Here is a 17,837-nt window from a genome sequence, read left to right as displayed (position 1 = left end):
ATTCACATGAAGTATTAGCACACGATAACACACACACACACACACACACACACGTTACACGTTACACGCACGCAGACGTACGTATATTTGCGTACACGCGCGCACTTCGTACGCACGCGTACCTTTGTTTGCGTACACACGCACACGAGTTCGTGACAGGTACGCGCGAAAACACACAAGAGGCAGAAATTTGAAGGAAGATGGCAAGTTTTGAAATTGTATATTTTTGCAATAAACATAAGTTTATGTTAACTAATTCAGAGGCTTGATACTTCATGTATAATTTTATGTGTGTAATTTACTGCAATGGTGAATGGATTTACATAAATTAACACTATTTTCAGTCAAAATAAAATCAACAGCCTTATACTTACAACTCTAAAAGGAAGAGAATATTTCTTGAGCTATATCTTTGTAAATTGTTATTCCTCTCATGTAAACACGAATGAATTAAAATATGTTCTTTGCGACCTTTGCATGGGGGAGAACATTATTTCATTCAAACTACATAAAACATAAATAGGGTTTATTATGTTCTTTATTATTATATCTAAAAACATCTTTATGCTCAGTGTTTGCACTTTATAATAAAAAAAAACATTAGACAAGTCCAATACTTTGCCTCTTACAGATTAAAGAAAATAAACTCACTGACCCAAACCCTTTTGCCTCAGAAAGTTTTCGAGAAAAAAAAACGTCACTTACCAAGTCATGTCGCCGGAGCTGGTGAGTATCTGGTTGTCGTCGAGGAACCGGCAGCAGGACAGGTAGCCGGAGTGGCCGGGCAGCTCGCGGGACACGCGCACGTTGCCCTCGCGGGTCTTCAGGCTGCAGAGGTCAAAAAGTTAGGGTTATGAGCTTCGGTAAGAGTTTGACTTGGCGCCAACAGCTTGTGCACAAACGTACAACGTCACCAAATACTTGTCGTTCAAAGTCACATTTTATTATGTCCATGTTGGCTCTAGATAGACCAAAAAAGCTATTTAAGGAGTTGAGATAATTTGCTTAATATTATCTACGTTGATGTTTATACTATAGACAGGATTATAGGCTAACATGGAGACCAAAGAGGGATGGACCAATACTCTGTATCATGTGCTGTCCATATAGGTACGTGACATGGCACGTCATTCTTCATAGACAAAACCCAACCTTTAAGCTAATCGCACATTTGTCAGCACCGTACGCGCCGTACGCGTCGAACGCACTGCATAGTACACGAAATGCGGCGCGTACGGTGCGGGCGAATGTGGTAGGTTTCACATCATTTCATACAACAAATTCTAAAATGCTGCGCGTATGTGCTGATAAATGTGCGATCACCTGTACTCTAATGTTTGTAATATGCATAGACATAGATCAAAACTAATCAGAACGGATTATCACCTGTATATAGAGCAGATGTTGTCGAGCCCGCCGCACGCGACGTATGAGCCGGACGGTGCGTACGCGCACGTCATCACCCACGACGAGCGCAGCGGGATCGCGTGCACCTTGTTCGTGGTGTGGCTGTCCCACACTATCAGCTTGCCGTCCTGGCTGGCCGACACCAGGTTCCTGGAACACGAGACGGTGAAGTCTTAAAAACAAATAAAACACAATTTTTCGTGCACTTTTTCCACTTTATTCATTAATTATTATAAATTGTAGCAAAAACTTTAGAGCAATCTTTAAAAGATAGTCTTGATCACGCTATGCGCAATGATAAATCGGTCCTAAAAGATTAAGGCTGGCCGCATACACACGTTTTCCTTATTCGATTTCCGAATTCGTTTTCGTATTCGGAAATCCAAATGCATGGAATCAGTAGAAAACACACATTGGCGCACGCGTTCGCATTTTTCCCAACGCGCAACGTTTCAAGTACGTTTCAAGTGCAAACCGTGCAAACCGTTTGCGCGTGAAAACAACGAGCGTTTGCGTTAGTCTCACGGAATTCCAAATCGAAATTCCACATTTGGAAATCGAATACGAAAAACGTGTTTGGCTAGCCTTAAATGTTAAAACCCTTGTACTTGTAGTACGTGCACCGATGGCGGTTCAGGTCTAGGATCAGGCGCTACGGTGCAGCAAACATTCATGTAAGACATCATAGATACTTTTTTGTAGGGCCAAAAAAATCGGGAAAAAAATATGGAGCTTTCTAATGTTATATAGTAATTCTTAAGTGGCAACTTAAAAACACACCTAAGCGATTCTACAATAATTCCATAGCACTGGAGATCCACCGGTGGTCGTTGTTCGTTATCATTCGTATAATTCGTATAATTTCTATAATTTCAACAGTACAACGAATTTTTTTGCCTTTTAAAATACTCTACTAGTACTTTGGACGTGGGAGAGCCATGCTTCGGCACGAATGACCCGGCTCGACCGGAGAAATACCACGGGCTCACAGAAAACCGGTGTGCGCTGTGTTTCGCCGAGTGAGTGACTTTACCGGAGGCCCAATCCCCTACCCTTTTTCCTTCCCTACCCTCTCATATTTCCCGTTTGCTCGTTTGCCCGTTTGACCCATTTACTCGTTTGCCCCCTTATTTCATAAAAAAACTCATTTTCTTCCGGCACAATTCCGAGTACCCCAGATTTTTGTTTACCCTATGATCTACATCATAGTTCCGCCAATAGCGGTTTAGGGTATAGATCGTAATTCAGGCGTGAGTGTTGCGGGGCCAGTGCCCCAGCAGTGCCCCAGTTTCGCGGGGACGCCGCTCCCGACCGCGGGATCTATTAATGGGTACTCCCGACACTTGCTACTATCGTACTATACACCTTCACTCTCACACGCTATCCTGTTAGTGTCAGTTAATCGTGCTATTGACACAGCTTAATATGTCCGCGGGTAAAGGGCCAGTTACAACGAGACGCGTCACGCGGCACGACGCTAATTAAGAGGCCGGGTACCATCGAAATTCTCATACGTATAAAGAAAGAAAGAAAGAAAATTTTTATTTTTAGTACACACAAGACACAATTATAATATAAGCAGTACAGGAGCAGACAAACTAGTATAATTATGTAACGAATTGTGCCTAGATGTGTCCAAAAAAGGGTTCAGTTCGGCTTAGGCCATGTACCTATGTTGGACACATGACACCGGTTTTCAACTGAACCGCTAAGTGAAATACGGATGTCATTTACCTCACTAAACATAATATTAGTTTATCTAGGGTACTATTTTAATTAAATATGTGGCGGTATTAATTCACAAACTTGTAAAAAATATAAAAGGCGATGTAATATGATTAGTACAGACAATAAATTGAAATCAGACAATTTTGAGATAAATAGATATACCTAAATATTTTATAGTAGGTAAATTTTTACGCAGGAACCTAGGTAATTACTATTTTAAGCTGAAAAATAACTCAAACATGTTAAATATTTTCGTATAAGAAAATGATTTTGGTATTACGTACTATGTATGAGAATTTCGATGGCACCCGGCCCCTTAATTACTGCAGCCGTAGGTACCAATCCATACTAATAATATGAATGCGAAAGCGTGTCTGTCTGTTACCCTTCACGCTCAAACCTTGATATGGATATTCTTTGAGTCCCTGGAAAGGACATAGGATAGTTTTTACACCGGAAAAATGCACGATTCCCGCGCGATAAACGAATTTTAGCGCAATGGAGTTGCGGCCGTCATCTGGTTGTATAATATATTATTTCTCTGTCCAGTCGAGTAAGGAGAAAAGTTATCGAATACTACCTAAGTGTCTTGATCAGTGATAGGCAACAGGAGAACCGCGGTCCGTTGCCGGACCGCGAAATATTGTAATGTATTTTATAGCAAGTACCTGTCAATAATTGATACATACGCTTACACATACATAGGACATAGGACACAAGTGTGTTTTTTCTGGACGTCGTTAAAATTTGCGCACAGTATCCGGACCACACATAAAATTACTTGCCGACCCCTGGTCTAGATTCTAGAAGTATAGATCTGTCTTTAGTAAATTTTTTTTTGTTATTTTATTGATGACGAAACATACAATAAATTAGAGTTAGGAAGAGAGAGCTCTTCCTGATTAAAACGTCGGCCTTTTATCTGTTTACCCTAACACAAAAGTATTTGTTATCTTCTTACTTAATTTCAAATCTCTCAAGCTACATAACCACTCGTCTTATTACCCTGAAACGCTGAACAACACGCAATAAATTATATTATAATACAGAGTAACCGAGCACTCACATTAACATATCCAGGTCCGCACAGCTGCATATTTCAATTTTATATCGATATAAATCATCGTACAATAGCAAAATAGAACAATACAGTGAAAATAGTCCAGCGTGCGTGGATATTTCGATACTTTTACACCAGTGTTTCCCAACCAGTCGTGCACGGCACCCTGGAGGGCCACAGAGAGATGCGAAGGGCCGAAAATCATTTGGGTTCGTACCCAAAGAATAAAAATGGGATCCCATTACCGAGACTTCGCTGTCGGATCGTCTGTCTGATATTTTGAAGTTATTACATTCATAGAATTTAGGAAAGCTTGGAGCACAGAACATAATAAAATCTTGGAGTTAGACTCCCAGGTACTTGTATGAAATATTTTGTAGTTAAATTCTACATTAATTTCATCAGGAAGCGACAGGAATGCAAAAAAGGTTGGGAAACCCTGTTTAAGACGTTCATTCATCATCACTTTATTATTTTTGGCTCGCATTCTAACGGTGAACCTAAGTACGTATCCGAGAATTTTATATTTTCATTATATTCTTTGAATTCTCACGAAGATGCGCCCGTGACTAGCGTGTCTTTGTTTATTTATTTAAACATTTAAATAAAACTGGTGACTCGAGTTGTTTGACTCGAATAACTTTGAGAGGTGAATCTCGCTGAATTTGAAATCTCATGAGAAGACAATCAAAATTCTCAAATTGAAATATCTAAATGGTCTCCAGCACTCTTATCATGGCCAACATAGAAAGCGTCGGTCTACGGAAGAATATACAAAGTGGCAAATTGTCAAAGTGCCTAAACACACTAGGCCGAAGTTACGCTGCGGAAATTCCGTATGATTACGCCCGCAATGTATTTTAAATTACCGATGACACAAATCACAATATTCCGTCGCGTTCCGTCCATATATTGTTTGCGTTTGACATTGCGGGCGTAATCAAGCGGAATTTCCGCCGCGTAACTTCGACCTAGTGTGTTTAGGCACAGAGGCAAACTGTCAGCATTTCCTAGTAGGAACGAGTAGACTCCATGATCAAAGTTTTTTTTTAAATATGATATAAGGGGGCAAACGAGCAAACGGGTCACCTGATGGAAAGCAACTTACGGAAGTTGCTTTCCATCAGGTGTCTATGGGCGACGGCGCCCATAGACACTCGCAGCATCAGAAGAGCTGCAGGTGCGTTGCCGGCCTTTTAATAGGGAATAGGGAAATATGAGAGGGTAGGGAAGGGAAGGGAATAGGGGAGGATATGGAAGGGAATAGGGTAGGGCATTGGGGCCTCCGGTAAACTCACTCACTCGGCGAAACACAGCGCAAGCGCTGTTTCACGCCGGTTTTCTGTGAGGACGTGGTATTTCTCCGGTCGAGCCGGCCCATTCGTGCCGAAGCATGGCTCTCCCACGTACAGACAGTACGTGGACTGTAAATAGGGAATATTACGCAAAGGTCGGAGTAGAGAGACTACTAGCACAAACAGTAAATAGTCCGACCAAAATCCCTAATGCTGCACATCAAAATAACCCTAGCAAAACTTTTTGTTTACTGTCTGTGCTGGTGCTACCTCCAGTGCGAAAAAATTGCAGTAATATGTCATACTTGAATGACGCCCCCAACAACTGTACATTTTTCCGGGAAAGTATCCTATGTCCTTTCCCGGGATTCTATCGACATAATATATAGGTACCAAATTTCAGCAAAATCGGTCCAGTGTATTTTGCGTGAAGAGGCGACAGACAGACACACACACTTTCGCATTTATAATAAGTATAAGTATGGTTACACAGCTGCGCAATCATGGTTATCAATCATCGCCCATGTGCTATCAGAAAAGTTGATTTATAGGCAGATGGCGGACCTACGTATTTTGGTCGCGTTTTGTCAAACCCAGTCGACAGATGACGACTTTCATTAAGGGTGCGTTTCCACTGACGCGGACCAATCACCATGCTCGAAATCTTCGATCCGCTTCAATAGAACAGCACGATTGGTCAATTCGGGCACCGCTAAGCTCCTCTGCGCCCGGCTCCGCGTCAGTGGAAGCCCACCCTAAGTTGACATAACCCGATCAAATGACGTAGGTCCGTCAACTGCCTATGAATCAATTTATTCGATGGTACCTCTACGATTAGCTGTCAAATCACTCAAAACACATGCCCTCTCACCCCTCAGTCGAGACAGCCCGTTCCACAACAACACGCCCCCGCTAACCGGATACTTATTATCACGATCGATATACGAGCGTAGGAAAATTTTCATGAACTTTTTACAGCTGTCTTCGAGGAACGGCACGTAATGTATGTTTGTGCGGTTTATTTATACGTGTTACACGAATTTCCCATTACAATTTTCCACAAATCGTTGCAATTCGTTGCCCAAATTCAACGTCAAAAAGGAAATAGCAAAATACAAAAACTATAGATATGATTGCCTTTTCTGAGGCCTAGGCAGTAGGCACCTACCGAATAGACAGTGCCCTCGACCGAGCACATCCCTAAAAATATCGGCCAAGTGCAAGTTGGACTCGCGCACGAAGGATTCCGTACCAAAATAGAGCAAAAATAGTATAAAAAAGTGTTTTTTGTATGGGAGCCTCCCTTAATTACTTATTTTATTCAAATTTTATTATTAATTATTAAAGTATAAATACAGCTGAGTATTTTGTGAACATTTCAGGTGCGTCTGTTGTCATTATTGATACCGAGCAAAAAATGTTTGAAAAATCACGTTTGTTGTATGAGAGCCCCCCCTTAAATATTTATTTTTTGTTGAACCCTAATAAACAAATCAAGTGCTCGGCTGAGAGCACTGTCTCGCCTCTCTACTCGGTAAGTGTAATCAAACCTTCAGGCTTCAAGGCCATGATGGATTACGATTTTCTAGCTGTCATGGGCAATTAAGACGAACACGCCCTTCCACACGGTCGCGTTATTTCAATTTGTGCATCTTTAGGAAACGTGGAGAAGCCGTATTATTTTAACGGGGAGATACGTTTTCAGGAAGTTGACTGATGTATTTATTTCCATTTACCAATGTTTTGCGAAATTTTGCGTTTTTCAATAGATACTACGGTTTCCTAGAGGTGTTGGACACCCTTAGCAACAAAAAAGTACACTACCCACCTACTAAAAAAAACGGTAACTACTTACCTACTTATACTTTTTTGAAAATATTTTAGGAAAACTGCGTGACAGACAAGGACAAATCATTGTAATAAGTAACAAATATGACGTCTGTGTGCAGCTGTGCATTCTTTTTTATTAGCAAGGGCGCACAAGTGCAATTTCCATTTTATTTGTGAATCTTTGTAGCGAGACATTACCCCGCAGTTTACAGACTTTTAGTCGGCCGATAGTTTGAGTGACCAAATTGGGTTTTAAGTACATTATTATCGGCCGATACTAAATCGTTTATTGAGCGCACTCCCATTATCCCATACATATGCTGATTAAGCTTTTTGCTAAAGAAATATCGGCCGACAAAAAGTCTGCAGTTTGCGCGGGCTCTAAGAACATGGTTGCTGAACAATATCCATATCTCTGTATGTGTGTCTGTCTGTTACCTCTTCACGCCCAAACCGCTGAACCGATTTTGCTGCAATTTGGTAACGAGATACTTTGAGTCCCGGAAAAATGTACAGTTCTTGCGCGGTAAACGAGGTTCGGCGCAAAGGAATTGTGGGCGTCATCTAGTGTACAATATAACTGTAATTAAATGACACAACAATTCCGCCTCTTCCTCCCTCACCTCACAAACTGAAATCATTGTTACATAAGATGGCGTGCCGCGTGACTCGTCCATTTGAAATTAATTACACTCGTAGAACGCATCTTATTTCTTGGAATACGGTTTACATCGTTACACTCCTTACACGAATTGTTAACTATTAAGTATAACTAGAGATCGCCCAATGGTCGAAATTTGACCTTAGTTCGACCTTGACATTAGGACTACTACCTATATTTTGTAAAAAAATATTGACTTTATCATATTTTTTTCAACTCTTGTCTCTGGGACTCAGCTGATCTCCGACTGGCCGTGTAAGCATTGTCTAATAAGTTTACAAAAAAAAACTATAATCCATTTTCAATTTGTCACCTTGTTGTCAACAGACTTCAACCATAAATAAAAGAGTAAGTTTGTAATTCGTATAATAGGCTTGTCACTCAAAAATCTGTCATTTCGATAAAATCATCATCAGGTGTAGTGCAGGTAATTTTAAATTTTTAAATAATTGGTAAACAAAAATATGGTTGTCAGCGTCATGAAAAATTTATATAGGTCCAAGTCAGAGCATTACGTCGTGCGTCGCAAATAACCACAAATTTTTACTACGCTCCGCCGCAACGCAATGTTGTGGCCTGGCCCTTAAGCTGCAATATCAAAGACCTGACAGTTCCTCAGGCAAGAAGTAAAGCAGGCCATACACGCAAGGCTGTACCTGACAGGTTTTGCATGAGCCCTGAACAAGTAAACCGGAGCGTGTATGTTACAGAACTGTGCATGTTTTGCCTCAACTTTGCCTGACAGGCGTAACTGCACAGACAAACCTGTCAGGTACACCCTTGCGATTATGGTCTGCTTAAGGAAGCTCCTGATCCACCCACCTGGAATCGCTGCCCCAGTGCATAGCGTAGATCTTAGCGAGGTGTCCGCGCAGCGTACGGCGCGTGCGCATCTGGATGCGGCCGATCGGCTCGAGGTTGGCCGTCGCCTGCGCCAGCGACGTGTCGCACGCGGCTTTACGTGCATCCTGGAATGGAGAGCGTGTTTAGTGCTCGTTTATCGCTATAGCTTCAGATACTAGTACATCCTGGAATGGAGATGTGTTTAGTTAGTTAGTGTTCATATGTTGTAGCTTCAGATGCTAGTGGGCATTTTCAAAAAAATGTGTACCCCTGGTTTTTACCTTGTCCCTTGACTTCGCTACAGATTATTTGTAAAAAATTACATACTAACATTTTGTAATTTTAATGTAGGAGCATAAACAAGTTTTCTTTTATTAAAATACATTCACGTTTGTATATAATTTTATTTAGTATGAGATTTATAAGGGTTTTTAAGTACCGAAACCTATTAAATTCACCTGTCCCCTTCCCAGAAGTTGTAACAAAATCTTTAATAACTATTTTTTTTCTTAAAGTAAGTTACTTAAAAAACTTATGTTAGATTCTTAAATACTTAATGTATCAATTGAATGTCTTGTTATTGAAAAATCTAACATAATTTAACTACAAATTAATTAAAATTATAATCATGAAAAAACAACCCGGCCGGAATGTTCGGTTTAGTGACCGTTTTTTTTAGTTTTATAAACATACTACAAAAATATTTTCGGCACTAAATGATAGCACTATATTTCATTGTACATCGAGAAACTTCAATTTAAATTTAGTAGTTAAAAATCTGCTACAAGACGCGGACGCAGGTTGGATGGTTCTTCAGGAACGGTTTATTTGTTCAGATAAGTGACCATATTTTGTAAGCATTATTATACTTTCTCCAACTGTTTTTACTGTTGACACGTTGCAAAATTAGTTTAGTATTTAGTATAAAAAATGAAATTGTGATAACTCTTATCGGTTATTTACAAACACTTTAAAAGTAAAAGAAAGTAATATTACGTGACTTCCGACTTGTGACTTTTCGTATGGTCACATATAATGGAACGGACAAGTCACAACAGGCGGATAGCATAAGGCTTAGTTCACATTTTAAATAAATTATTTTTTTATTCACGGTTTTATTATGAAAATTGGAGATTTTTAAACTGGTACGATTAACGTACAAATATATTTTTTATTACTTATGTGTTAAGGTGACGCCGCGTTAAAGTAAAAAACCGTTTTGGATATGTTTTAGATTGCTAGTTTTCTATGAAAGGCCGGCCCGGCCTCTCACAGAAAACAAGCAATGGAACAGCAAAAAATGGAAAGGGCGTAAGTGACAAAATAGTTTTGTCGCGTAATTTAAAAACCATAAATACATTTCATATAAGCTATGGGCAAATTAAAGTGTATGCTTGAACCAATCCATGTACATTTTTGGAAGCTTAAATCACTCTTCTCTGTAGGGAAAAATAGGAATCCTTTTTTTTTACACAGGTCTATTTGATTGATTATTCTGTGTTATAAAAGTTGACCAATCGTGTTATGCTATGGGTAAATCAAAGACAAAGACATGATAAATACTGACAATGAACTTTAATTTCTTAGCTTTAGTTATTGCTGAGAAAAATCGATATCGCTACAGCCAAATCATAAAGGCGTCGACTTTACTTAACAATAACAAATATACTATTTAAAATTTAAGTACCTAAAAGTTTTATGTTTTTTAAAAATTTTGATTTTATTTCCACTACTTTTCTATCAGTAAAGTTGAAAATCATTTTGTGTCGTTGATATTTGCAGATTTATAATAACTAGACATCAGATTATATGCATTTGCATACTTGCATATGCAAATGCATATAATGTCACTTTTTAGGCGATAGTGCATATTTTGGCAATTTTTCGTTGATAGTGCATATTTCGGTAGTTTAACTTCCATGGGCATTAAGATTGCAATCGGAAAATGTTGGTAGAAAATTATTATTGGCGTATAATAAATAAATAAAAAGTCTTTATTTCAAGAAATTAAAAATCCTGGATTTTATGAAATTATAAAAATTGGCGCTTTTATTAATGTCACTACCGGAAAAGTCTTAAAAAAAATAATAAATTTTAATATTAAGTGACTTTTGATTGTGCATATTTTGTGCATATTTCGACCATTTTTCGTGCATATTTGCATGGATATTTCGGCACTTTGATCGTGCATATAATCCGATGTCATTAATAACTTAGGAATTCGTAGACATGTGAACACATCTTTATGATTATGAGATGTTCGTCCCTCTAATTATTGAAGTTAAATCTATGAAATCAAAGAATTTTTTACTTTTATAAGTAGTGCAACAATAAAAATGTTTAAATAAAAGGTTTTTGTGTTATAAAAACTCCTTTAAATATGTTAAATATTACTTACTCATGTAAAAAAATGAAAAATAACCTAGTGGTTGGGTCACATAGTCACACTATGGATTAAAAATAATTGCTACTCTTGTTGATCCTTGAAATTATCTAATTTTTTTTTAATAAACAATTAAATATGCATTTCACTAGATTAAATTAACGAAGAAATCCATTTATTGCTGTATTTTTTTGTATAAAATTATATTTTACATTTAGTCGCACAACGGAATCTGTTTCGTCGAAAATTCGATTTTGTTTCAATAATATCAGAATAATATAACGTTTTCAGCGTTCTTTTTAACTTATTCCATTAGTTCAATATTTTTCCTTGTATATGACATTCAAAAAAAGGTAAATAAATGACCTTAAAAAATATAGACATATTTTTGCAAGGGTACACGTTTTTTTGAAAATGCCCTAGTGCATCCTAAAAAGGAGAGGTGTTTAGTGCTCGTTTGCTACAGCTTCAGGTGATCGATGCTGAGCTAGATTAAACTATAGGTACATATGCAGCTTCTGGATGGACAGATGGGCTAGGCATGTTTACATTAAATTCGATAGAGAAATATTATAACTAGCTTATTGCCGCTGGTAAAACCGCGTGAAATATTATTCCTGGCATATAAACTTTAACAATCTACTGATTGATCTACTGATTTTCGTCAATCAACTTCATGCAACCGTCTGTCACGCTCTTACACGTTAGGTTATCCATCAGTTCAGCCATGACTGTGGTCAAACTGACAGCAAAACCTACCGTGTAATGAATGCCTATGGAACACCCTTGCGGGTAGCATTTTGGGAGATCTTTCATTAGTGGATGCTGACATCATAACTCACAGGTGAGCGATATTTAAAGTTTAAGGGTTTGGCCTGTTTAAAAAATTAATAGAATATTAATTTTTTAAACAGGCAAACTTTTTTAAACAGGGAACACTGTCACGTTTTGCAGGCGACGTATATATATAAGGTATTTATTATATAATTGATATTATGTTACTTTTAAGGTATTTGTTATATGGGCCACTGATGCCCGAAATAAATGATTTGAATTTGAATAACATCGCCCAGGGTTAAACCGGACATTATTCATGACAAGTTCAGGACCTTGGCTTAGTATACATACCCGGATAGCATTCTTGAGCGATTCCGCCTCCTGCCTGAGGGTGTCGAGCTCGTTCATGGTGCCGCAGTAGCTCGTGTACTCGCTGGGTTACCGCTCTTCCGCGCGCGCCCTTACGCACACTGCACCGACCTACAGGAAAATGGACACATTAGTTACTGAATCATAGACATACGTTATAGACAAAGCTTGTCAAGCCAAAAGGTTTTTGGTTTTTTTTGTGGCTATCCTATCTGTAATCTATACAGCAGGATCAGTACACCATCATAGAATAGACTAATATATAACTATCCAGTTCTCCACACCGGTGACGGTGGCCGGTTTCCGAAATTTTGGAAACTTTCAGAAACATTTGCAAATTTTTTTAAAATGGTTTTTCTTCTATAAAATAGTAATTTTTACCGATGAAAATAGATGAGGTACTCAATTCAATTGGTAATTTTTTTTATGTAAGTATGAGTAAGATCAAATCAGCTGATTGACTTTAGAAAGAAGTTTAGCCGTTAATTCGACCCTTAATAGAGACACGTATACTTCAAAAATGTTATTTTCTGTATTACTATTAGAAAAGTATTCTACTTTTTATTTAAAAAATACAATTTTATGTGTTTCAAAGAAAAATATAATATAAAAAATCGAAAAGCGTAAAGCAAAGTCAATCCTGAGGAATATATGTTTGAAAATAATGTTATCTTAGATAAATATTTATAAAAACGATCTAAATCATGCGACTGAATAATAAAGTAGACAAATCTGCTTTCATATCACATATTTTATACCTAAAGTATCTTCAATTTAATCAAAACTATAAAAAGTACCTAATTTTGGTGTTATTTGCATTTAAAAATAAACGTCACAACTGTCTTTATAAGATAAATGACAGTTTTCGAAACTTCCAAATTTGGAAGTTTTTAGAAAGTTTTCAGGAAATATTCCTTAGAAATGGAAACTTTCCGGGGAATTTTCATCTCTACGCAGGAGTAATTTTATAGTGCCCAAGAGTGTGCGCAGTACACAAGAGCACTCTCTACTCCTTTTACTTTCATAACCCAGTGGGACGGAAGACCGACACGACCGGCGAGAGATCAGGCGCAGGACCGACTTTTTACATGCCCATCGGACGCATGGATCTTACTTGTCAGACAATCTGGCGATCAGCCTGCAATCTGCATTTTCCTAACCAAACTTGGAAATAACATGTTTCCAACGCGGGAATCGAACCCACGACCTCCGAGTCAAGAGCCGCGCTTTTAACCACTGGACCACGGAGGCGTTAAGATTAAGGCGTTACGTTAGACTAGATGTGTAATGAAAATAATAAACTGATAAAGGAGTGTATAATAGAACTAGCTGTTGCCCGCGACTTCGTCTTCGTGGACTTCAGTTTATAGCGCGCGGTGTCAACAAACTGGCTGTCAAAATATGCTTTTTGAAACCCTGGTACCCCTTAAATCAAAATACCCAAAACAGCTGTGCAGTGTGCACATATTATTCATTTTTTTTTAATTTATCTTTTTTATACCAAATGTTAAAGCTTATTTAGCTTTACACAAATTAGCTGCATTACACAACTTTAGCTTTACCCATAAACTATTTAGTATTCATTATTGGTAGGCTGTTGTTTCTGATATCTATGTTGGTAGGTGAGTTCGTGTATAACAATCGAAAGAATCGAAAAACTTAACTCAACATGGTACCACCTCTTATAGAAATACGTATGAGCAAGCGATAGCGCGATCTAGGCGACTCTTGGCGTCATCTAAATTTACGCATCAACACCCCCTTACAACCCCTTTTTCCAGTAAAAAAAGTAGCCTATGTCCTTTCTCACTATCTGTGTACAAAATTTCATTACAATCGGTTCAGTAGTTTTGGCGCTGTTGTTTCTGATATCTATGTTGGTAGGTAAGTTATTAATTAATAACGTGTATAACAATCGAAAGAATCGAAAAACATAATTCATCATGGTACCACCTCTTATATAAATACATGTGAGCAAGCGATAGCGCGATCTAGGCGACTCATGGCGCCATCTGTTATGAATTTTTGGAACTAACTTAATTTGAACAAATTTACGCATTTTCATTGAAGACAATAGAAAATTTACCATTTTTCGTCTCCTCCGTACACTGTGCTCCGGCATAAATCCTCCTAGAGACATCAGTCTAAACTCTAATCAATACCACCGATACCAATAATAAGGCGTACAATATAAAGAATACTAATCTCTTATTTACATAGTTTCACGCCATGATTAATTGTGTAACAAAATATCATAAACCTGTGGAATTTTATATTATGGTAACCATTTGAGCAATGACAACACAATACGTCTTAATATTTCGGCTCTCACGTAAATACGGTATTTAAGCAGCCTATTAACAAATTTCAACAAAGAGAAATAATTTCTCTCCCACAATAATTACACCATGGTTGAAATTTTAAATTTATTTACACTGCATACGTAATAGTTTGGAGCAGCAGCAGAGTAACCATAATAATAGCTTTCAGTTACAAACTTACAATAGACTAGGACAGGGGTCACCAAATGGCGGACCGCGATCCGCATCCGGACCGCCACCGCTATTGTGTGCGGACCAAGCATGTTAGAAGATGATCTTCGTTCATCTTAGGACTTCAACATCTCTAGGATTTAAGAGGATACCACAGCGGCTAGAGAAATGAAAAAAAAGTACGTGTAATATCTATAGCTGTCTCCCTTACCTCAAGCCTATACCGCAGAACGCGATAGAGACAACTGCAGAAAATCCAGAAAATCAACGATTCGTTGTCCCCTGATTCCTTCTCCAAAACTTAACCGATTTATGTACTTTTTTCATTAAAGATTAAAAAAAGGCTTGAGCTGTGTTCCTATGTTTTGCTTTTTTTGTATAATCTATCCAAATCTGTTTTCTGGACGTTTGAACACAGTGGAAAATCTGGCCATTTTTTTGGGTTTTTGATCGTTCATATCTTATTTAATAATTAAATTATGAAAAAAAAGAAAACATAGGGACATTGTATTAGTGGCCGTAGATATTCAGGAAAAAAATTATAACTCTACTAGCATTATCCAGGGAGGAAACAGGGGACAACGTGGAAAAAATGGCGGTGTGGAATCCTCTTAATGCCAATATAGCTTGCCCCAATATTTCACTCCAAACATGAGAGAGATAATTAGCTACAAAAAATGGTTACTTTTCTTATTGATATCTAAAAAATACCTTTGTAATTTCCGTAATTACCTTTGTTTAATAATATATTTTTTTAATAAAATGTGTGGACCGCGAAGGTCTTTTCACATGTCGTGAAACAGACCCCGAGCGAAACTAATTGGTGACCCCTGGACTAGGATAAAAAATAATAATATTGTTCCAATAATAATGATCCAATACATTATACAACGCTGGATTGCTATTGGATTGGAATAATTTAATAAAATCTACATGATTATATTTCGTTTATAATGATGCAAAGTAACTCTTAAATTAGATGATCTCTCGTGTTTTATGAACAACTAGCTGTTGCCCGCGACTTCGTCCGCGTTAGTATAGTAGATCACGTCCCAAGTATTATTTATTGTACAAAAATATTCAATGTACAGCATTGACTTTCCTACGATTTTATTATATATAGATGTTCCGCGCGGCTTCGCTTGCGTAATTTAGGAATTTCACACGACCGTACATTTTTCCGCAAAAAATAGCCTATGTTCCTTAACGTGGTCTATTCTTCATGTTTGCCAAATAACATAAAAATTGCTCCAGTAGTTCTTGAGAATCTTAAGATAATAAGCAATTTCATATAATTTCCCCCGTTTTTTCCACATTTTCCTCTATTTCTTTGCTCCTATTAGTCGTAGAATAATAAAATATAGCATATAGCCTTCCTCGATAAATAGGCTATCTAACACTGAAAGAATTTTTCAAATCGTACCAGTAGTTCCTAAGATTAGCGCGTTCAAATAAGCCCTTTCAAATAATTTCCCCCGTTTTTTCCACACTTTCCTCTATTTCTTCGCTTTTATTAGTCTTAGCGTAATAAAATATAGCCTATAACCTTCCTCGATCAATGGGCTATCTAACACTGAAAGGATTTTTCAAATCGGACCAGTAGTTCTTGAGATTAGCGCATTCAAATAAGCCCTTTCAAATAATTTTCCCGTTTTTTCCACATTTTCCTCTATTTCTTCGTTTCTATTAGTCTTAGCGTAATAAAATATAGCCTATGGCCTTCCTCGACAAATGAGCTATTTAACACTGAAATAATTTTTCAAATCGGACCAGTAGTTCCTGAGATTAGCGCGTTCAAACAAACAAACAAACAAACTAACAAACTCTGCAGAATTATAATATTAGTATAGATAAGGCATGATATTTAAAGTTTTGTCAATTAATGAAAACCCTATCGCATCTCATACTCTGCATATACTTTTATTATCTTTCTTTTAATGGACGATAATAAAAGACATCCTGATACAATCTACGCATGTTTATTACTAACATTTAAATTGTTTGTCAGTACCTTTACACTGAACCGAATTTGGTATAGTGATAGTGTGATATTCTCAACGGAAAAGGACATAATATCACGAAAAATAGTAACATGCCGCGATAACTTATTTTTTAGCAACTAAGTTGCGAGCAACATCTAGCCGACTAGCAAATGACCTATACAGCCTAGATGTATTAATAAACAGGGAAAATTGATAAATGAATTAGAATGGAGCGAGTCATCACTTGTTTACTACGCGCTACGTGACAATAAGATATAATATATATGTTCTTTTACGTCATTTAACAATATAAGAAAACTTAACCACAGTACATACAGCCTGGCCAAAAAGTGTAGAAATTAATTGAAGTTGAAAGAAATTGAAGTTGAAGAATTTTCCATATAAAATTTTGTCATACATAGTACGTATGATACATATATTATGAAGTTAAAAGTATTTTACGTTAAAATTGTAACACCTAGTTAATAAACTCTGTTTTTGTGGCCTTTATTTTTCATCATCCAGAAATGACCTAGAGGCTAGAGTCCTAGACCCTAGCTGAAAATAAGCTCAATTTTAATACTTATCAGTATCTTAAAATTGGGAACCCTAAGTTACCCTAAAATATGCCTATTAATAGGAAAATTAAAGTTTTCAAAAATTGTTTTCGGTACCTTCCCACCGATATTTTTGTCTGGCTAAATGGTTGTGACTTGTGCCTCACAGCTCACTCGACATAGATAGGTATAGTGTGTCGTGGACTTTTTTGTAGATATTTTAAATAAGATCTTTTTTTATGAAATAAGGGGGGCAAACGAGCAAACGGGTCACCTGTAGCTCTACCATGAGTTTAAAGCTATAGTTTTTGTCGATACGCGATACCGAAATACTATAGCTTTTAACTCATGGTAGAGCTACTGATGGAAAGCAACTTCCGTCGCCCATGGACACTCGCAGCATCAGAAGAGCTGCGGGTGCGTTGCCGGCCTTTTAAGAGGGAATAGGGTAAT

The 17,837-nt window shown here is 37.5% G+C and overlaps 1 protein-coding gene across 1 annotated transcript in view; it reads right to left on the bottom strand.

The window, feature by feature from the left end:
* LOC121736811 (guanine nucleotide-binding protein G(I)/G(S)/G(T) subunit beta-1) overlaps positions 1-17,837 on the bottom strand; it is a 40,281-nt gene that overhangs the window by 3,057 nt on the left and 19,387 nt on the right. The window contains exons 2-5 of the mRNA XM_042128214.1: positions 12,336-12,464; positions 8,804-8,949; positions 1,387-1,557; positions 706-828 (exon numbers count right to left, since the gene is read on the bottom strand). Coding sequence (XP_041984148.1) covers positions 706-828; positions 1,387-1,557; positions 8,804-8,949; positions 12,336-12,392 — 497 coding nt within the window. The 5' untranslated portion in view covers positions 12,393-12,464. The remainder of the gene's footprint in view (positions 1-705; positions 829-1,386; positions 1,558-8,803; positions 8,950-12,335; positions 12,465-17,837) is intronic.

The sequence above is a fragment of the Aricia agestis genome, chromosome 19 (genome assembly GCF_905147365.1).
Source record: "Aricia agestis chromosome 19, ilAriAges1.1, whole genome shotgun sequence".
NCBI classification, from domain to species: domain Eukaryota; kingdom Metazoa; phylum Arthropoda; class Insecta; order Lepidoptera; family Lycaenidae; genus Aricia; species Aricia agestis.
Note: the sequence above shows the minus strand (reverse complement) of the source record. Positions and strands in the feature narration are given on the sequence as shown.